The sequence below is a fragment of the Salmo salar genome, chromosome 03, assembly GCF_965601325.2.
Source record: "Salmo salar chromosome 03, fSalSal1, whole genome shotgun sequence".
Lineage (NCBI taxonomy): Eukaryota > Metazoa > Chordata > Actinopteri > Salmoniformes > Salmonidae > Salmo > Salmo salar.
In genome coordinates this window covers 41,185,056-41,202,500 of record NC_138293.1, presented here as the reverse complement: position 1 = coordinate 41,202,500, position 17,445 = coordinate 41,185,056, and the positions used below count along the sequence as shown (strand labels likewise).

Here is a 17,445-nt window from a genome sequence, read left to right as displayed (position 1 = left end):
ATCAGAAATCAGATATCCCCAAATTGGCACTTTCCTACATTTTCGCGCGGCAAGCCAGGTACTTCTATGCATGCTCAGGCACACACTCCCTCATCATTAACAGGACAGTGAAACCAAACATGCTCATATGGAGCACTCAAAACAAGACAATTAAAAAATGTAAACTCGTAAACGATGGTTATAAAAATAAAACAAAACTTGTTTCTCACAAGTGTAGCTTGGGAATGGTCATTTACTGTAATTAATACATGCATTAATAGAAATTAATGTAACCAAATGATGGGGATTAACGGTACATTAACTACTGGTGACATGCAGTGCCTTCAGAAAGTATTCCTACCCCTTGACCTATTTCACATTTTGTGTTATAGCCTGAATTCAAAATGTATTAAATTGTTGTTTTTTTCCACATCGACACAATGACATAGTGAAAACATGTTTTGAGAAATTCTAGCTAATTTATTGTAAATGAAATACAGAAATACCTCATTTACATAAGTATTCACACCCCGGAGTCAATACGCGACCACTGCTACTCAAACTTCTGGGATGCCTACAAGGCCCTCCTCCGCCCTCCCTTCAGCAAATCTGATCACCACTTCATTTTGCTCCTCCTTTCCTAAAGGCAGAAACTCAAAAACAGGAAGTACCCATGCTAAGGACTACTCAATGCTGGTCTGGCCAATTGGAATCCACGCTTCAAGATTGTTTCGATCCCGCGGACTGGGATATGTTACGGGTAGCCTCTATGAATAACATTGACGAATAAACAAAGTCACCATATCAGTGTATCAGGAAGCATATAGGCGATGTTGTACCCACTGTGACTATTAAAACCTGCCCTAACCAGAAACCGTGGATAGATGGCAGCAATCACGCAAAATGGAAAGCGCAATCCACCACATTTAACCATGGCAAGGTGACTGGGAATATGTCCGAATACAAACAGTGATGTTATTCCCTCCGTAAGGCAATCAAACAAACAGGCAAAACATCAGTAGAGATAAAGTGGAGTCGCAATTCAACGGCTCAGACACGAGACATATGTGGCAGTGTCTACAGACAATCACGGACTACAAACGGAAAAGGGAGTGTGTTGCCAGGAAAATAACCTCTCACTCAACGTCAACAAAACAAAGGAGCTGATCGTGGACTTCAGGAAACAGCAGAGGGAGAACGCCCCCATCTACATCAACGGGACCACAGTGGAGAAGGTGGAAAGCTTCAAGTTCCTCGGCATACACATCACGGACAAACTGAAATGGTCCACCCACACAGACAGTGTGGTGAAGGCGGTACAACAGCACCTCTTCAACTTCGGGAGGCTGAAGAAATTAATCTTGGCACTTACAACCCTCACAAACTTTTACAGATGCACAATTGAGAGCATCCTGTCGGGCTGTATCACTGCCTGGTACGGCAATTGCACCACCCGCAACCGCAGGGCTCTCCAGAGGGTAGTGCGGTCTGCCAAATGCATCACCGGGGTCAAACGGCCTGCCCTCCAGGACACCTACAGCACCCGATGTCACAGGAAGGCCAAAAAGATCAAGGACACCAACCGCCTGAGCCACTGCCTGTTCACCCCGCTATCATCCAGAAGGCGAGGTCAGTATAGGTACATCAAAGCGGGAACCAAGAGACTGAAAAACAGCTTCTATCTCAAAGCCATCAGACTGTTAAATAGCCATCAGTAGCACCTTAGAGGCTATTTATCTGCCAATAGGTGCTCTTTTAAAACAATTAAGAGTTTACATAGACTTGAAATCACTAGCCACTTTAATAATGTTTACATATTTTGCATTACTTCTCATATGTATACACTATTCTATTCTACGGTATTTTAGTGTATGCCGCTGACATTTCTCGTCCAAATATTATTCCATTCCTTTAGATGTGTGTATTGTTGTGAAATTGATAGATATTACTGCACTGTTGGAGCTAGAAACAAGCAACACACGCAATAACATCTGCTAAACACGTGTATGTGACCAATAAAATGTGACTTAGTGTGACTTAATATGACTTAGTGGAAGCACCTTTGGCAGTGATTTTATTTTTATTTTACCTTTATTTAACTAGGAAAGTCAGTTAAGAACAAATTCCTATTTTCAATGACGGCCTAGGAACAGTGGGTTAACTGCCTTGTTCAGGGGTAGAACGATTACAGCTGAGAGTCTTCTAGGTAAGTCTAAGAACTTTCCACACCTGGATTGTGTACATTTGCCCATTATTCTGTTAAAAATTCTACAAGCTCTGTCAAGGTGGTTGTTGATCATTGCTAGACAAACATTTTCAGGTCTTGCCATAGTGTTGACTTAAATATACTTGAAAACCTAACTCAGCAACATTAACTGTCTTCTTGGTAAGCAACTCAAATTGTAGATTTGGCTTTGTTTTTTTACATTATCGTCCTGCTGAAAGGTGAATTGATCTCCCAGTGTCTGGTGGAAAGCAGACTGAACCAGGTTTTCCTCTAGGATTTTGCCTGTGCTTAGCTCCATTCCGTTTCTTTTTTATGCAGAAAGACTCCTCAGTCCTTAACGATTACAAGAATACACATAACGCAGCCACCACTGTGCTTGAAAATACGGAGAGTGGTACTCAGTAATGTGCTGGATTGGCCCCAAACATATCACTTTGTATTCAGGACAAAACATTCATTGCTTTGCCACAATTTTTACAGTATTACTTTAGTGCCTTGTTGAAAACAGGATGCATGTTTTGGAATATTTGTATTCTGTACAGGCTTCCTCCTTTTCACTCTGTCAATTAGGTTAGTATTGTGGAGTAACTACAATGTTGTTGATCCATCCTCAGTTCTCCCTATAACAGCCATTAAACTCTGTTTTAAAGTCACCATTGGTGTCATGGTGAAATCCCTGAGCGGTTTCCTTCCTTTCCAGCAATTGAGTTAGGAAGGACACCTGTTTTTGTAGTGACACGGTGTATTGACACACCATCCATAAGGTAATTAACAACTTCACCATGATCAAAGGAATATTCAATGGCTGTCTTTAAAAAATAAAAACGATCTGCCAATAGGTGCTCTTCTTTGCGAGGCATTGGAAAACCTTCCAGTTCTTTGTGGTTGAATATGTGTTTGAAATTCACTGTTCAAATGGAGGGACCTTACAGATAATTGCATGTGTGGGGTACAGAGGTAGTCATTCAAAAATCATGTTAAATGTCCTTGCAACTTATGTGACTTGTTAAGCAAACTTATTTAGGCTTGCCATAACAAAGTTGCTGAATACTTACTAACTCAAGACATTTGAGCTTTTTATTTTTAAGATGTAAAAAAGATAATTCCACTTTGACATTATGGGTTATTGTGTGAGGGTCAGTGTCCAAAAAAATTCTCAATTTAATATTCAGGCCGTAACACCACAAAATGTGGAAAACTCAAGGGGTGTGAATATTTTCTGAAGGCATGGAGAATTTATCAAAATAAACTAAGGGCAAACAATTCACACAATGAAACAACGAATGCACAAGAATTGGCGGGAGACAGCTGAGCACATTCTGGAAAGAGCGAGCCCTATATATCTTAGCCACACACCCTTCCCCTTCTTGTATCAACATTTTAAATTATACTCAAGACACATCATCTTCACACATATTTTAGTCACTTTTCACAGATAGCTAATCAGCTAGGCCTATTGCCATGCGTCCTGCCCAAATAGGCATAGGCAAATATAGATAATTTTTTGAATTAATTACCTAAATGATCCTTTATTCCTAAATCATGCTCTCTGGTGAAATATTTTGAATGAGTTCATTTATTTCTGTATAGACAGGAGTAATTATATACATTTTGGCAAATGTATTTCAATGTACTTTAGGGGAAGTTACTAGACGCCCCTGGCTATGTAAGACCTCGTATGCCATTTCTCTCCTGTTCTATTGGTTTTCATATCAACTTTCTTTCGTTGTCCAGAAGCCAAATGAACAATCCTAGTCATATTAGCAACCTATTACCCATCCTAGTTGTTGCATCTTCAGATTCCCCGTTTCTATGTTCCTAAATGAGATTTTATATATGTCACGTATGAACCGCTAGCATAATTGCTTTATGGCAAATGTTTGAACATTTTGTATTATTGGTTGCTTCATTACAGGAGTTATATGTTCTGTTAAGTGCATTACAATAATCTAAATGTGATTTCTGTCATTCTGAGCACAGTGGGTGGACGCCCTAAATGGGATACAATCCAATGCCTATGGTCAAATTTAAATATTCCAGGTCACATTGGCCGGTGTCACATTTTCCTAACAGAAACCCTGGCGCACACACACACACACACACACACACAGAAGGATATATTTTCTGCTTCTCTTCATTGTACAACACGTCCACCAAATGGATCACATTTTTGTGCTGGAGTCTCCGTAGCAGCTGGATCTCCCTGAAACACAAACAAACCAACAGACAAAAAAAAGGTTAGAGATGTTACAAATGAAACTCCACCACAGGCATCACAACTGAAACATTGGCGAAATTGAAAAAAATTATAAATAGCACATCGTAAAATAAACGATGCGTAGACTTCATGGGGAATGGGTGTGTAGACTTCAGGGGGAATGAAGCATTAAGGTGAATATAACAGCAGAAGAAAGGGTGAACGACACATTGGGGTGGCTAAGCTCATTGAGACAGCTCTATAAACTGGCGCTGGAGAGGGAACTTTAAATCACCCCAAGCACCACCATGTCAAACCCCCAGGAGACTCCACATTCATCTGCTACAGAGTAGCCGGCCTGCCACTAATGACTACAGCTACTGCATGAAGGGAGCAAACACAAACGAGGCAGGCCAAAAGTGTTAGTGTATTTATGCCTCAGTCTATGTCAGAGAAACATCCCCTTTGAAAACAAGCGTCCTTGATTTTAAAATGACTGGGTTTGAATTAACCATGCCATTCAACTGGATGGGAAGGAAATCTCGGCTACATTTGAAAGTTCATTTTCACGAGTAGATGTTCTCGTAGTAGGCTAATCTTAAGTGTTGTACAATAATAGGTTAGTTAAAGGGGGGCTAATCTTACTGATTTGGCCTCATTTTTCGGCTTGGTCATTAAGAAATGCAGCAGCCATGACGGAAGCCAAACGAGAGTTGTCTTGGGGGGGGGGGGGGGGGGGGGGGGTTCGTACGTGGCAAGAGTTTATACATTCTCTCTGTCAAAACAGTACACAGTTACAAAACCATTCTAGATAACTTGAAACCGTCTAACCAAGTCCTGTGTCTTGAAGTCGCATAGCCAACTTATTTAGCCAATTAGCTCAACCGTGGCAAAGTTGGTTTGACATTGGATAGCCTATCTCTGGGGCAAGTTACGGTTAAAAGGGTCGTAAACTTTCCGGGAAATATCCAGAAATTTTCCATGGGAAGTTAAGCCCGGGAATTTTGCAATACTGGGTGGAGTGAATATATTTGATATATGACATACATGATTTTTTGTTAACTAGTAAATAGTAGCCTACAGCAAAGTGTTTAAATAATTTCTAACTTGTTAACAATTTCTGCTAGTTCGTTTTTGATAACGTGGGTTTTAGCTCGCTTGAGCCTGCTAACTGAGGAATGTTAATTCACCCGTTTCCATACATGTTTCATTTTATAACATTTATCTTACAAAGGAGTTGTTTAATCTAACTTAACTATTTATCTGTACATGGAATTGTATTTGTTGTTTTTTTACTCATTTTTTTCTCTAATCTTTACAGTGCCACAGGCACTATCTGATGTGTGGAGACATTTCACTGCAGCTAATGTAGAAGGAAAAGCTGTGTACATTTGCAAATACTGTGCCAAATCATATGTGAAGAACGCAACAAAGATGCAGAATCATCTGGCCAAGTGCATAAAGTTCCCTTAGCGCTCACAACAAGCAACTTCTGACAAAAGTATGTGAAAGGTCATCAAGTTTTAGCAGCAATCTTCCTCACCAAGCAAAGTGAGAAGAATAAGAGAACCACATTGAAGCTGCCCAGCAACACCCGCTGGGGTGGTGTCATCATGTTTGACAGTCTCCTGGAGGGGAAGGAGTCTCTCCATGAAATGGCCATATCACAGTCTGCCGATATGGACAGCCCCATCAAGAGGATCTTCCTGGATGATGTATTTTGGGAGAGAGTGGTAAGCAGCCTGAAACCTATAGCAGTAGCGATTGCACGGATTGAAGGAGACAATGCCATCCTGTCTGATGTTCTGACTCTGCTTGCAGATGTAAGAGAAAAATTCCGTACTTCCCTGCCCACTTCACTGTTGCTCCAAGCAGAGGAAACTGCAGTTCTGAAATACATCTGAAGCCCAAACATGCCGTAGCGTACATGTTGGACCCCAAAAATGCTGGCAAGAGCATCCTGTCTAGTGCAGAGATCAACAAGGCCTATGGTGTCATCAACTACCGTGTCTTGCTACCTTGGCCTGGATAAGGGCAAGGTTCTTGGCAGTCTGGCGAAGTACAGTCATGCCAACATATCTCATCAGCCACCTGGTGGAAGGGACTTTGTGGATCTGAGGCTCTTTCCCCTGTTGCCTTCATCATCCCCCAAATCCCACCAACATCAGCTGCCTCAGAGCGCAACTGGTCCTTGTTTGGGAACACACACACCAACACAAGGGTTGAAAAATTGGTGGCCATCCTGGCAAATTTGAGACAAATTCGAGCCATCCTCAACAAGGACTCAGAGTCTGATGTTCAAGAGGTGGACATTGAGGAGGTCCAGGGAGAAGACATGGAAGCCTGAGAGGAAGACAACCAAAGCTTTAGTTTGGACTTGAAAACATTTTTGGGAGATGCGATGGGGATTATTCAATATTCCATTTATTTTGTTGTTCAGTGAAATCATCTCATGTGAAGTCAACTCATTTAATTAAAGTTAAATTTGTAACTAAATGTTTTATTTCTATTGGAAGGACTTAGTCATTTCCAATTATGTCACTTATGATAAGGTAAAAGGTTTATGTTTCTGTCTCCATATGATATGGTAAATATATCCAATGGAGAAAAAAAAAAATCTACATTTAAAATGGTATTAATATTAATTTCCATGTAAAGTTTCCACCTCTGAATATTCCCCAAAATGTGCAACCCTACGGACCGTCAATAACTTACACAATGTAAATGGGACAATATTTTCATGGTGCACATCTTTTAGTTGTATCATTAAATGCTTTCAATATTTGTACATGAATGTATAGTTGTTTTGAAGTTAATTCATTGAAATTTGGCACTACTGGCCTTTTAAAATATTGTCCCATGTACATGTGTAATTTACTGATGGGCCCTAACTAGCTCCAAAAGGATATGGACTGTCAAACCAAATTGACCATGGGCATTAAGATTCGGATCTCCTGCAGCTGCACTCTGAATTGATGATTACTTGGGTGCTGCCAGCTGTGTGAATGTGTGCAGGATTGAAATAAACCCAAGGAAAACTGTTATAGTACCCTTCATTCCATGACAACAAAAAAGTCATATCTCGCAAATCTCAGTTTAGGACGAGACTGACTTTATGACCAAAATTATTCTATTTACACTTTGTATTCAATTTTGGAACTAGAATACATGTTTCTGACTCAGATGCCACATAGGGCGTTATACTTTTTAGGGACAGTCGCTCTTTAAGCCAGTAGTTCAGTGCACAGCGTCGGGTGCCTGCATTCTGCCCACAGCTTATTGAAACACCATGTAGGGCACGAATGCGCACACACCCTCTTTCGCTAGTCTAAGTCGCCAGTCTCTCACACACACACACACAATCTACACACTGTACTGTAGCTCTCCCTCTGTGGCGTGCCCGTTTCGCTCACCATACTAGCCTGCAGTCACAGGCTGGCCCAGTCCTTTGCTATACACCCAACAATTACTGTCTGCATCACTACTGACTGAGTCAGAGAGACATCCCGCCTGCAAGCAGCCACACACAGCAAAAGGGACAAATACTGCTGCAAGAGATAATGCATACATGCCAGGCCATTTAAAAAGGCAGGGAAAATATATCTGCTTTAATCATACTAGTACAGAGCAACACCACAAAACAAAAATTAGTAATTGTTTTGGGTTACCATCTTTGATGTAAATATAGGCCTATGTTTATCAGAATTGTGGTCACTTCACTTCCTAGTACTGAAAAGGCAATTGATAAACCTTTGCTGCATCATCACTCTCATTCAAGGGTAAAAACATTCCGCATTCAAGTTCAACAAGAGCAGTTAGCAGCACTGCTGTTCTCTAGGACAGAAATTCGAGTGTCAGCTTTGTGCCGTCTAAAGCGCTGGACTGTGTCTGCTGCATAGTGAGAGTCTATCTGCTCTGCAGTGGCTCAAATGTCTCTCTGTGGGAATTCAGGAGGACGGAAACCTGCATTTTTACAAAACAATTTTACAATTGATTGACTGACTACATCAGTGGTCACCAACCCTTTAAGTCAAAATCACTTTGCAGTCAAAAAGCAAGCAGAGATCTACCACTCAGATTCTTTTAAAAACATGACTTCAAAGAATTGAACATTAACCTAATAAAAACAGTTCTGTATGAATGAGGCTTGTGCAGTAGGCCTAATACAATACATTTTCACTGCATATTTGGCTATATGCTTGGCAATATTGTTCTTCTCAGACCATATTATATTTAAAATCTCGAGCCTTCATAACAAAATAGATCAGTTGGTGCAGCATAGCTGTTTTATTTTACTGGACTGATGGTACCTGCATCTGATGGTGATTGTGCTTTCAAGACAACTGGGAACTCTGGGGGGGGGGGGGGGGGGGGGGAGAAAGTCAAATCATGACATCAGTGATCTTCAGGTCGGAAAGTCAGAGCTCGAGAAAAGATGCCCGAGTTCCCGACTTGAACTTCTGAGTTGGATGACCGTTCAAAACAATTTTTCCCAGTCTTCTACCTGATGGCGAAACATCTGCCTCAGGCACGAATTTATGTTGTTCCTTTGACCAGAAAAAGTTAAATATTTTGTAGTAGTGTTGAATAAAAACTTAGACATGAACTCATTCATAAAAACAGCAGCTCTTTGCTGTATTCTTTAACAGTCTCTCTCTGGTCATAGTTTCAAAAGTCATAAAATCTCATGTCGGCTAGTATCAAACTTTGCTGTGGCTGGGGTCCTGGAAGCTGTGGGCACGGTGATTTGAGCTATCCGATCGGCCAGCGCAGTAGGCACACTCGATTTAGCCACAGATCTCCTGGTCTGCCGGGAAGGGGGAGATTGTCTTCCAAAATGGGAACATTTTGAACCAACATTCTGAATCAAGTGCACCTACCGCCAACAGCGCAACACACACAAAAAAAGAAGGGCGCAAGCCTTTATAGTTGGCATTTCGACAGAAATGTTAGGTGATCGACTAGTAATGCCTTGAAGATCGACCGGTTGGTGACCACTCCTCTACATATATAGCTTAAACTTGGCCTTCGCTACATTCTACAGCTGCCAGTGCATTAATTCTACTAATTCATTATGACGACAAACTTCTTAAAATGTTACCTGCTAGAAGTCCAATGAAATCAATGGACTCAAGGAACGTGCCTCCACACACAAACACACCTCCCCATCTCCCCCACTCAGGAGTGTGCGTGTGTGTGCAGCATTCCAAACCATGGCTCGGAATTTCGGAGGCATCGCCCAAGCAACAGGAATGATCATTGCGCAATGGCAGAGTGTGAGGGTGCCCATCCCCGTGGCAACCCCGGGCAGTGAAAGCAGGAAGTGTTTGGCAGACAGGAATGTTAAGCGATGGCTGCTGTGAGTGTGAATGGAGAGAGAGAGGGTCTCAGGTTAGTACAGTACTATGGCATCCAGGGCCAGGCCTTATAAGGCTAGGTATGGCTCTCACACAGGCTTAAAAAATATTAATTGGATTGGGCCCACCAACACACATGCACAAACATATTACAGACCAACTGTTCCCACCAAAAGTGTGAGAAACTCAGGCATGTGCACAACAGCACATAGGACACACACTGGTGTGCTTAGTACTAGACCGTAATAATTAGAGGGTGTGAGTACAATACAGAACATTGCGTCGCTCCAAATGAATGCCCCATCCACAACAACACTGGTGGCTGGTAGCCGAGACATCAACACTAACATAATCAAGTCAATTTAAATCACATTCGAAATGGGCTAATTGAATCTAACCGAACTAGAACTTACAACAAAAATCTATAGAAAAATGTACAGAGAACGTGTTCTACAAAATGCCTAGAATCGCTGAGACCCTGCAAGCAAAGCAGCCTAAACTGAGTTGTTCCTCCATCTCTCTAAATACTTTCCCTCGGTGAGAACTCACTCATTTCACAGTTGCATTAGCTCGCTCCTCTATATTTAGACACGCCAGCGGCTCATCACAAGATTATTAAATAAACTCCACTGTGTGATTAAAACCTCAGCCGTGGTTTGAAAACAATTGCCATTTTATAGAAAGAGAGAGGTGGTTACAGTAAGGCGTGCATGCATTTTATCATATGGGTGGCCCAAGCGGGAATCAAACTCACAACCCTTGCATTGCAAGCACCATGCTCTACTGACTGAGTTACACAGGACTGTGGATGACGTGGGTCTGGGTCATCCAGTTCATGACACCTATTCAAGTGATCATTGTGATGCTCTGAACAAAACCAGTGGAGTGCCAAGGGGTTAGCCTATGGTAGAGCCATATATTTAAATTAGGTTAAGTGTATCTATTAAGTCAACCAAAATCTAATTTAAGATATTTATAACATATACTGCCCTAATTCTTGTAATAAGAGATAAAATGAAAAATGACCCTTTTGAATTTGTATGACTTTACCATATGTATACCATATATACATACAGTGGGGGGAAAAAGTATTTGACAAAATCCCTCCTGAGATGTGCAAACCTGGTGGCCAACTACAAGAAACGTCTGACCTCTGATTGCCAACAAGGGTTTTGCCACCAAGTACTAAGTCATGTTTTGCAGAGGGGTCAAATACTTATTTCCCTCATTAAAATGCAAATCAATTTGTAACATTTTTGACATGCGTTTTTCTGGATTTTTTTGTTGTTCTTCTGTCTCTCACTGTTCAAATAAACCTACTATTAAAATTAGACTGATCATTTCTTTGTAAGTGGGCAAACGTACAAAATCAGCAGGGGATCAAATACTTTTCCCCCACTGTACGTACACACACACACACACAGTCAAAAGTTGGGTCACTTAGAAATGTCCTTGTTTTTTTTAAAGCACATTTTTTGTCCATTAAAATAACACAAAATGGATCAGAAATACAGTGCAGACATTGTTAATGTTGTAAATGACTATTGTTGCTGGAAATGGCAGATTTTTTATGGAATATCTACATAGGCCCATTACCAGCAACCATCACTCCTGTGTTCCAATGACACGTTGTGTTAGCTAATCCAAATGTCTAATTTTAAAATGCTATTACAAAACCCTTTTGCAATTATGTTAGCACAGCTGAAAACTGTTGTTCTCATTAAAGAAGCAATAAAACTGGCCTTCAAGACTAGTTGAGTATCTGGAGAATCGGCATTTGTGGGTTCGATTATACAGGCTCAAAAAGGCCAGAAAAAAAGCACATTCTTCTGAAACTCGTCAGTCTATTCCTGTTCTGAGAAGTGAAGGCTATTCCACGCGAGAAATTTCCAAGAAGGCCAGCATCCCAGAGTCGCCTCTTCACTGTTGAAGTGGAGACTGGTGTTTTGCGGGGACAATTTAATGAAGCGGCCAGTTGAGGACTTGTGAGGCGTCTTTCTCAAACTAGACACTTATGTACTCTTGCTTAGTTGTGCACCAGGGCCTCCCACTCCTTTCTATCCTGGTTAGAGCCAGTTTAAGCTGTAGTACACAGCGTTGTACGAGATCTTCAGCTTCTTAGCAATCTTCTCATGGAATAGCCTTCATTTCTCAGAACAAGAATAGACTGACGAGTTTCAGAAGAAAGATCTTTGTTTCTGGCCAACAGGTAGGGTGTTTAATATGAACAACAATAACAGTGATGTACTGGGCAATACGCACTACCCTCTGTAGTAGAGGTCGACTGATTATGATTTTTCAACACCGATACCGATTATTGGAGGAACAAAAAAAGCTGATACCAATTTTTAGATATGACAATTTCAAGAATACTGAATGAATACTTAACTTAATACATCAATAAAATCAATTTAGTCTCAAATAATGAACCATGTTCAATTTGGTTTAAATAATGCAAAAACAAAGTGTTGGAGAAGAAAGAAAAAGAGCAATATTTGCCATGTAAAAAAGCTAACATTTTAAGTTCCTTGCTCAGAACATGAAACATATGAAAGCTGGTGGTTCCTTTTAACATGAGTCATCAATATTCCCAGGTAAGAAGTTTTAGGTTGTAGTTATTATAGGACTATTTCTCTCTATACCATTTGTATTTCATATACCTTTGACTATTGGATGTTCTTATAGGAACTATAGTATTGGCAGCCTAATCTCGGGAGTTGAAAGGCTTGAAGTCATAAACAGCGCAATGCTTGAAGCACAGCAAAGAGCTGCTGGCAAATGCAGGAAAGTGCTGTTTGAATGAATGCTTACGAGCCTGCTGCTGCCTACCAGTGCTCAGTCAGACTACTCTATCAAATCATAGACTTAATTATAATATAATAACACAGAAATACGAGCCTTAGGTCATTAATACGGTCAAATCCAGAAACTATAATTTTGAGAAGAAAAAAAAAGTTTATTCTTTCAGTGAAATGCGCAACAGTTCCGTATTTTATCTAACGGGTGGCATCCCTAAGTCTAAATATTGCTGTTACATTGCACAACATTCAATGTTATGTCATAATTAAGTACAATCATGGCAAATTAATTAGAAGAAATGGTCTTCACACAATTCGCAACGAGCCAGGCAGCCCAAACTGCTGCATATACCCAGACTCTGCTTGCACAGAACGCAAGAGAAGTGACACAATTTCCCAAGTTAAAAGAAATTCATGTTAGCAGGCAATATTAACTAAATATGCAGGTTTAAAAATATATACACTGCTCAAAAAAATAAAGGGAACACTTAAACAACACAATGTAACTCCAAGTCAATCACACTTCTGTGAAATCAAACTGTCCACTTAGGAAGCAACACTGATTGACAATACATTTCACATGCTGTTGTGCAAATGGAATAGACAACAGGTGGAAATTATAGGCAATTAGCAAGACACCACCAATAAAGGAGTGGTTCTGCAGGTGGTGACCACAGACCACTTCTCAGTTCCTATGCTTCCTGGCTGATGTTTTGGTCACTTTTGAATGCTGGCGGTGCTTTCACTCTAGTGGTAGCATGAGACGGAGTCTACAACCCACACAAGTGGCTCAGATAGTGCAGCTCATCCAGGATGGCACATCAATGCGAGCTGTGGCAAGAATGTTTGCTGTGTCTGTCAGCGGAGTGCCAGAGCATGGAGGCGCTACCAGGAGACAGGTCAGTACATAAGGAGACGTGGAGGAGGCCGTAGGAGTGCAACAACCCAGCAGCAGGACCGCTACCTCCGCCTTTGTGCAAGGAGGAGCAGGAGAAGCACTGACAGAGCCCTGCAAAATGACCTCCAGCAGGCCACAAATGTGCATGTGTCTGCTCAAACGGTCAGAAACAGACTCCATGAGGGTGGTATGAGGGCCCGACGTCCACAGGTGGGGGTTGTGCTTACAGCCCAACACCGTGCAGGACGTTTGGCATTTGCCAGAGAACACCAAGATTGGCAAATTCGCCACTGGCGCCCTGTGCTCTTCACAGATGAAAGCAGGTTCACACTGAACACGTGACAGACGTGACAGAGTCTGGAGACGCCGTGGAGAACGTTCTGCTGCCTGCAACATCCTCCAGCATGACCGGTTTGGCGGTGGGTCAGTCATGGTGTGGGGTGGCATTTCTTTGGGGGGCCGCACAGCCCTCCATGTGCTCACCAGAGGTAGCCTGACTGCCATTAGGTACCGAGATGAGATCCTCAGACCTCTTGTGAGACCATATGCTGGTACGGTTGGCCCTGGGTTCCTCCTAATGCAAGACAATGCTAGACCTCATGTGGCTGGAGTGTGTCAGCAGTTCCTGCAAGAGGAAGGCATTGATGCTATGGACTGGCCCGCCCGTTCCCCAGACCTGAATCCAATTGAGCACATCTGGGACATCATGTCTCGCTCCATCCACCAACGCCACGTTGCACCACAGACTGTCCAGGAGTTGGCGGATGCTTTAGTCCAGGTCTGGGAGGAGATCCCTCAGGAGACCATCCGCCACCTCACCAGGAGCATGCCCAGGCGTTGTAGGGAGGTCATACAGGCACGTGGAGGCCACACACACTACTGAGCCTCATTTTGACTTGTTTTAAGGACATTACATCAAAGTTGGATCAGCCTATAGTGTGGTTTTCCACTTTAATTTTGAGTGTGACTCCAAATCCAGACCTCCATGGGTTGATAAGTTGGATTTCCATTGATTATTTTTGTGTGATTTTGTTGTCAGCACATTCAACTATGTAAAGAAAAAAGTATTTAATAAGATTATTTCTTTCATTCAGATCTAGGATGTGTTGTTTAAGTGTTCCCTTTATTTTTTTGAGCAGTATACTTGTGTATTGATTTTAAGAAAGGCATTGATGTTTATGGTTAGGTACACATTGGTGCAACGACAGTGCTTTTTTCGCGAATGCGCTTGTTAAATCATCACCCGTTTGGCAAAGTAGGCTGTGATTCGATGATAAATTAACAGGCACCGCATCGATTATATGCAATGCAGGACAAGCTAGATAAACTAGTAATATCGTCAACCATGTGTAGTTAACCAGCGATTATGTTAGATTGATAGTTTTTTTTATAAGAGAAGTCTAATGCTAGCTAGCAACATACCTTGGCTCCCTGCTGCACTCGCTTAACAGGTGGTCAGCCTGCCACGCAGTCTCCTCGTGGAGCGCATTGATATCGGCCATAATCGGTGTCCGAAAATGCCGATTACCGATTATGAAAACGGCCCTAATTAAATCGGCCATTCCGATTAGTCGGTCGATCTCTACTCTGTAGCGCGTTACAGTCAAATGCCAAGCAGTTGCCATACCAGGTTGTGATGCAACCTTGCTAGCTAGCTGGCTAACTAGCTTCTTTGGATCGATTTGAGGCAAGACAGACACTACTGGATGAGATGATAGATAACCTATCACAGCAACAAGTTTGTCAAACTTGCGGGAGTTGGTTTGGCAATTCTCTCTCTCTGGCCCCTGCTCCTCTTGCGCCCTTCCCCCACCCACCTGTGCTGAAACAACAAGCAGTACATCGCCTCTCCTGAGTCACACGAGCAAGTCCCCATTGAATTTTTATTATAATTAAACATGCATTTCAGCTATTTATTTATTTATTAAGGATCCCTATTAGCTACTGCCAAGGCAGCAGCTACTCTTCCTGTGATCCAACAACATTAAGGCAGTTATATACAAATACTTTGCACAAGTGTGTGTGTACCCTCAGGCCACTACTCTACAATACAAAATCCATGTGTAAGTGTGTAGAGTGCGTGTGTTATGTGTATGCGTATGTTTTCACAGTCCCATAAGGTGTATTTTTATCCGTTACCTAACGTGGAATAGAGTTCCATGTAGCCATGGCTCTATGTAGTACTGTGCACCTCCCATAGTCTGCTCCCGACTTTGGGATTGTGAAGACACCTCAGGTGGCATGTCTTGTGGGGTATGCGTTGGTGTCCAAACTATGTGCTAGTAGTTTAAATAGACAGCTCAGCATTCAGCACCTCTTTAAAAAAAAAGTAGTACTGAAGTCAATCTTTCCTCTACTTTGAGCCATGAGAGATTGACATGCATATCATTCATGTTAGCTCTCCGTGTACATTTAACTTCTTGGTGACAGGGGGCAGTATTGGGAAATTCAGATGAATAACGTGCCCAAATTAAACTGCCTGCTACTCGGGCCCAGAAGGTAGGATATGCATATTATTAGTAGATTTGGATAGAAAACACACATCATTCAAACAGTTTCTAAAACTGTTTGAATGATGTCTGTGAGTATAACAGACCTTTCGACGTAAAGCTATTTTGAAATCTGACACAGCGGTTGGATTAAGGAGAAGTGTATCCATAATTCTTTTAATAACTGTTGTAAATTTTATCAACGTTTATGATGAGTATTTTTGTAAATTGATGTGCTCTTTCACCGGAAGTTTTGGAGGCAATACATTTTCTGAACATCACGCGCCAATGTAAAATGGGGTTTATGGATATAAATATGAACTTTATCAAACAAAACATACATGTATTGTGTAACATTGATTCCTGGGAGTGTCATCTGATGAAGATCGTCAAAGGTTAGTGATTCATTTTAGCTGTATTTATGGTTTTTGTGACGCCTCTCCTTGCTTGGAAAATGGCTGTGTGGTTTTTCTTGTTTAGGCGCTGTCCTAACTTAATCTAATGTTATGTTTTCGCCGTAAAGCCTTTTTGAAATCGGACAATGTGGTTGGATTAATGTGGTTGGATTATCTTTAAAATGGGATATAATAGTTGTATGTTTCAGAAATTTGAATTTCGCTAGCGTCCCACATGTCCCAGAGAGGTTAACTTGTTATGGATAGGGGGCAGTATTTTCACGGCCGGATAAAAAAACGTACCCGATTAATTCTTGTTATTACTCCTGCCCAGAAACTAGAATATGCATATAATTAGTAGCTTTGGATAGAAAACACTCCAAAACTGTTTGAATGGTGTCTGTGAGTATAACAGAACTCAAATGGCAGGCCAAAACCTGAGAAGATTCTGTACAGGAAGTACCCTGTCTGACCATTTCTTGGCCTTCTTTGTCATCTCTATCCAAAACAAAGGATCTCTGCTGTAACGTGACATTTTCTAAGGCTCCCATAGGCTCTCAGAAGGCGCCAGAACGTTGAATGATGACTTTGCAGTCTCTGGCTGAAAAACAGTAGCACATTTGGTAAGTGGTTGATCTGAGAACAATGAGACGGGCGTGCACGTGAAGAGTCCATTTTAGATTATCAGTCTTTGAACGAAAACAACGACTCCCGGTCGGAATATTATCGCTATTTTACGAGAAAAATCACAAAAATTGATTTTAAACAGCGTTTGACATGCTTCGAAGTACTGTAATGGAATATTTTGACATTTTTTGTCACGATACGCGTCCGCGCGTCACCCTTCGGATAGTATCTTGAACGCACGAACAAAACGCCGCTATTTGGATATAACTATGGGTTATTTGGAACCAAACCAACATTTGTTGTTGAAGTAGAAGTCCTGGGAGTGCATTCTGACAAAGAACAGCAAAGGTAATCCAATTTTTCTTATAGTAAATCTGAGTTTGGTGAGTACCAAACTTGGTGGGTGTCAAATTAGCTAGCCCGTGATGGCGAGCTATCTACTCAGAATATTGCAAAATGTGCTTTCGCCGAAAAGCTA

At 41.5% G+C, this 17,445-nt stretch overlaps 1 protein-coding gene across 2 annotated transcripts in view; it reads right to left on the bottom strand.

The window, feature by feature from the left end:
- The window catches only part of LOC106599971 (serine/threonine-protein kinase STK11), a 75,800-nt gene that overhangs the window by 41,838 nt on the left and 16,517 nt on the right, over positions 1–17,445 (bottom strand). For both annotated transcript variants that reach the window (XM_014191302.3, XM_014191304.3), the window contains exon 3: positions 4,326–4,409. In XM_014191302.3, coding sequence (XP_014046777.1) covers positions 4,326–4,409 — 84 coding nt within the window. The remainder of the gene's footprint in view (positions 1–4,325; positions 4,410–17,445) is intronic.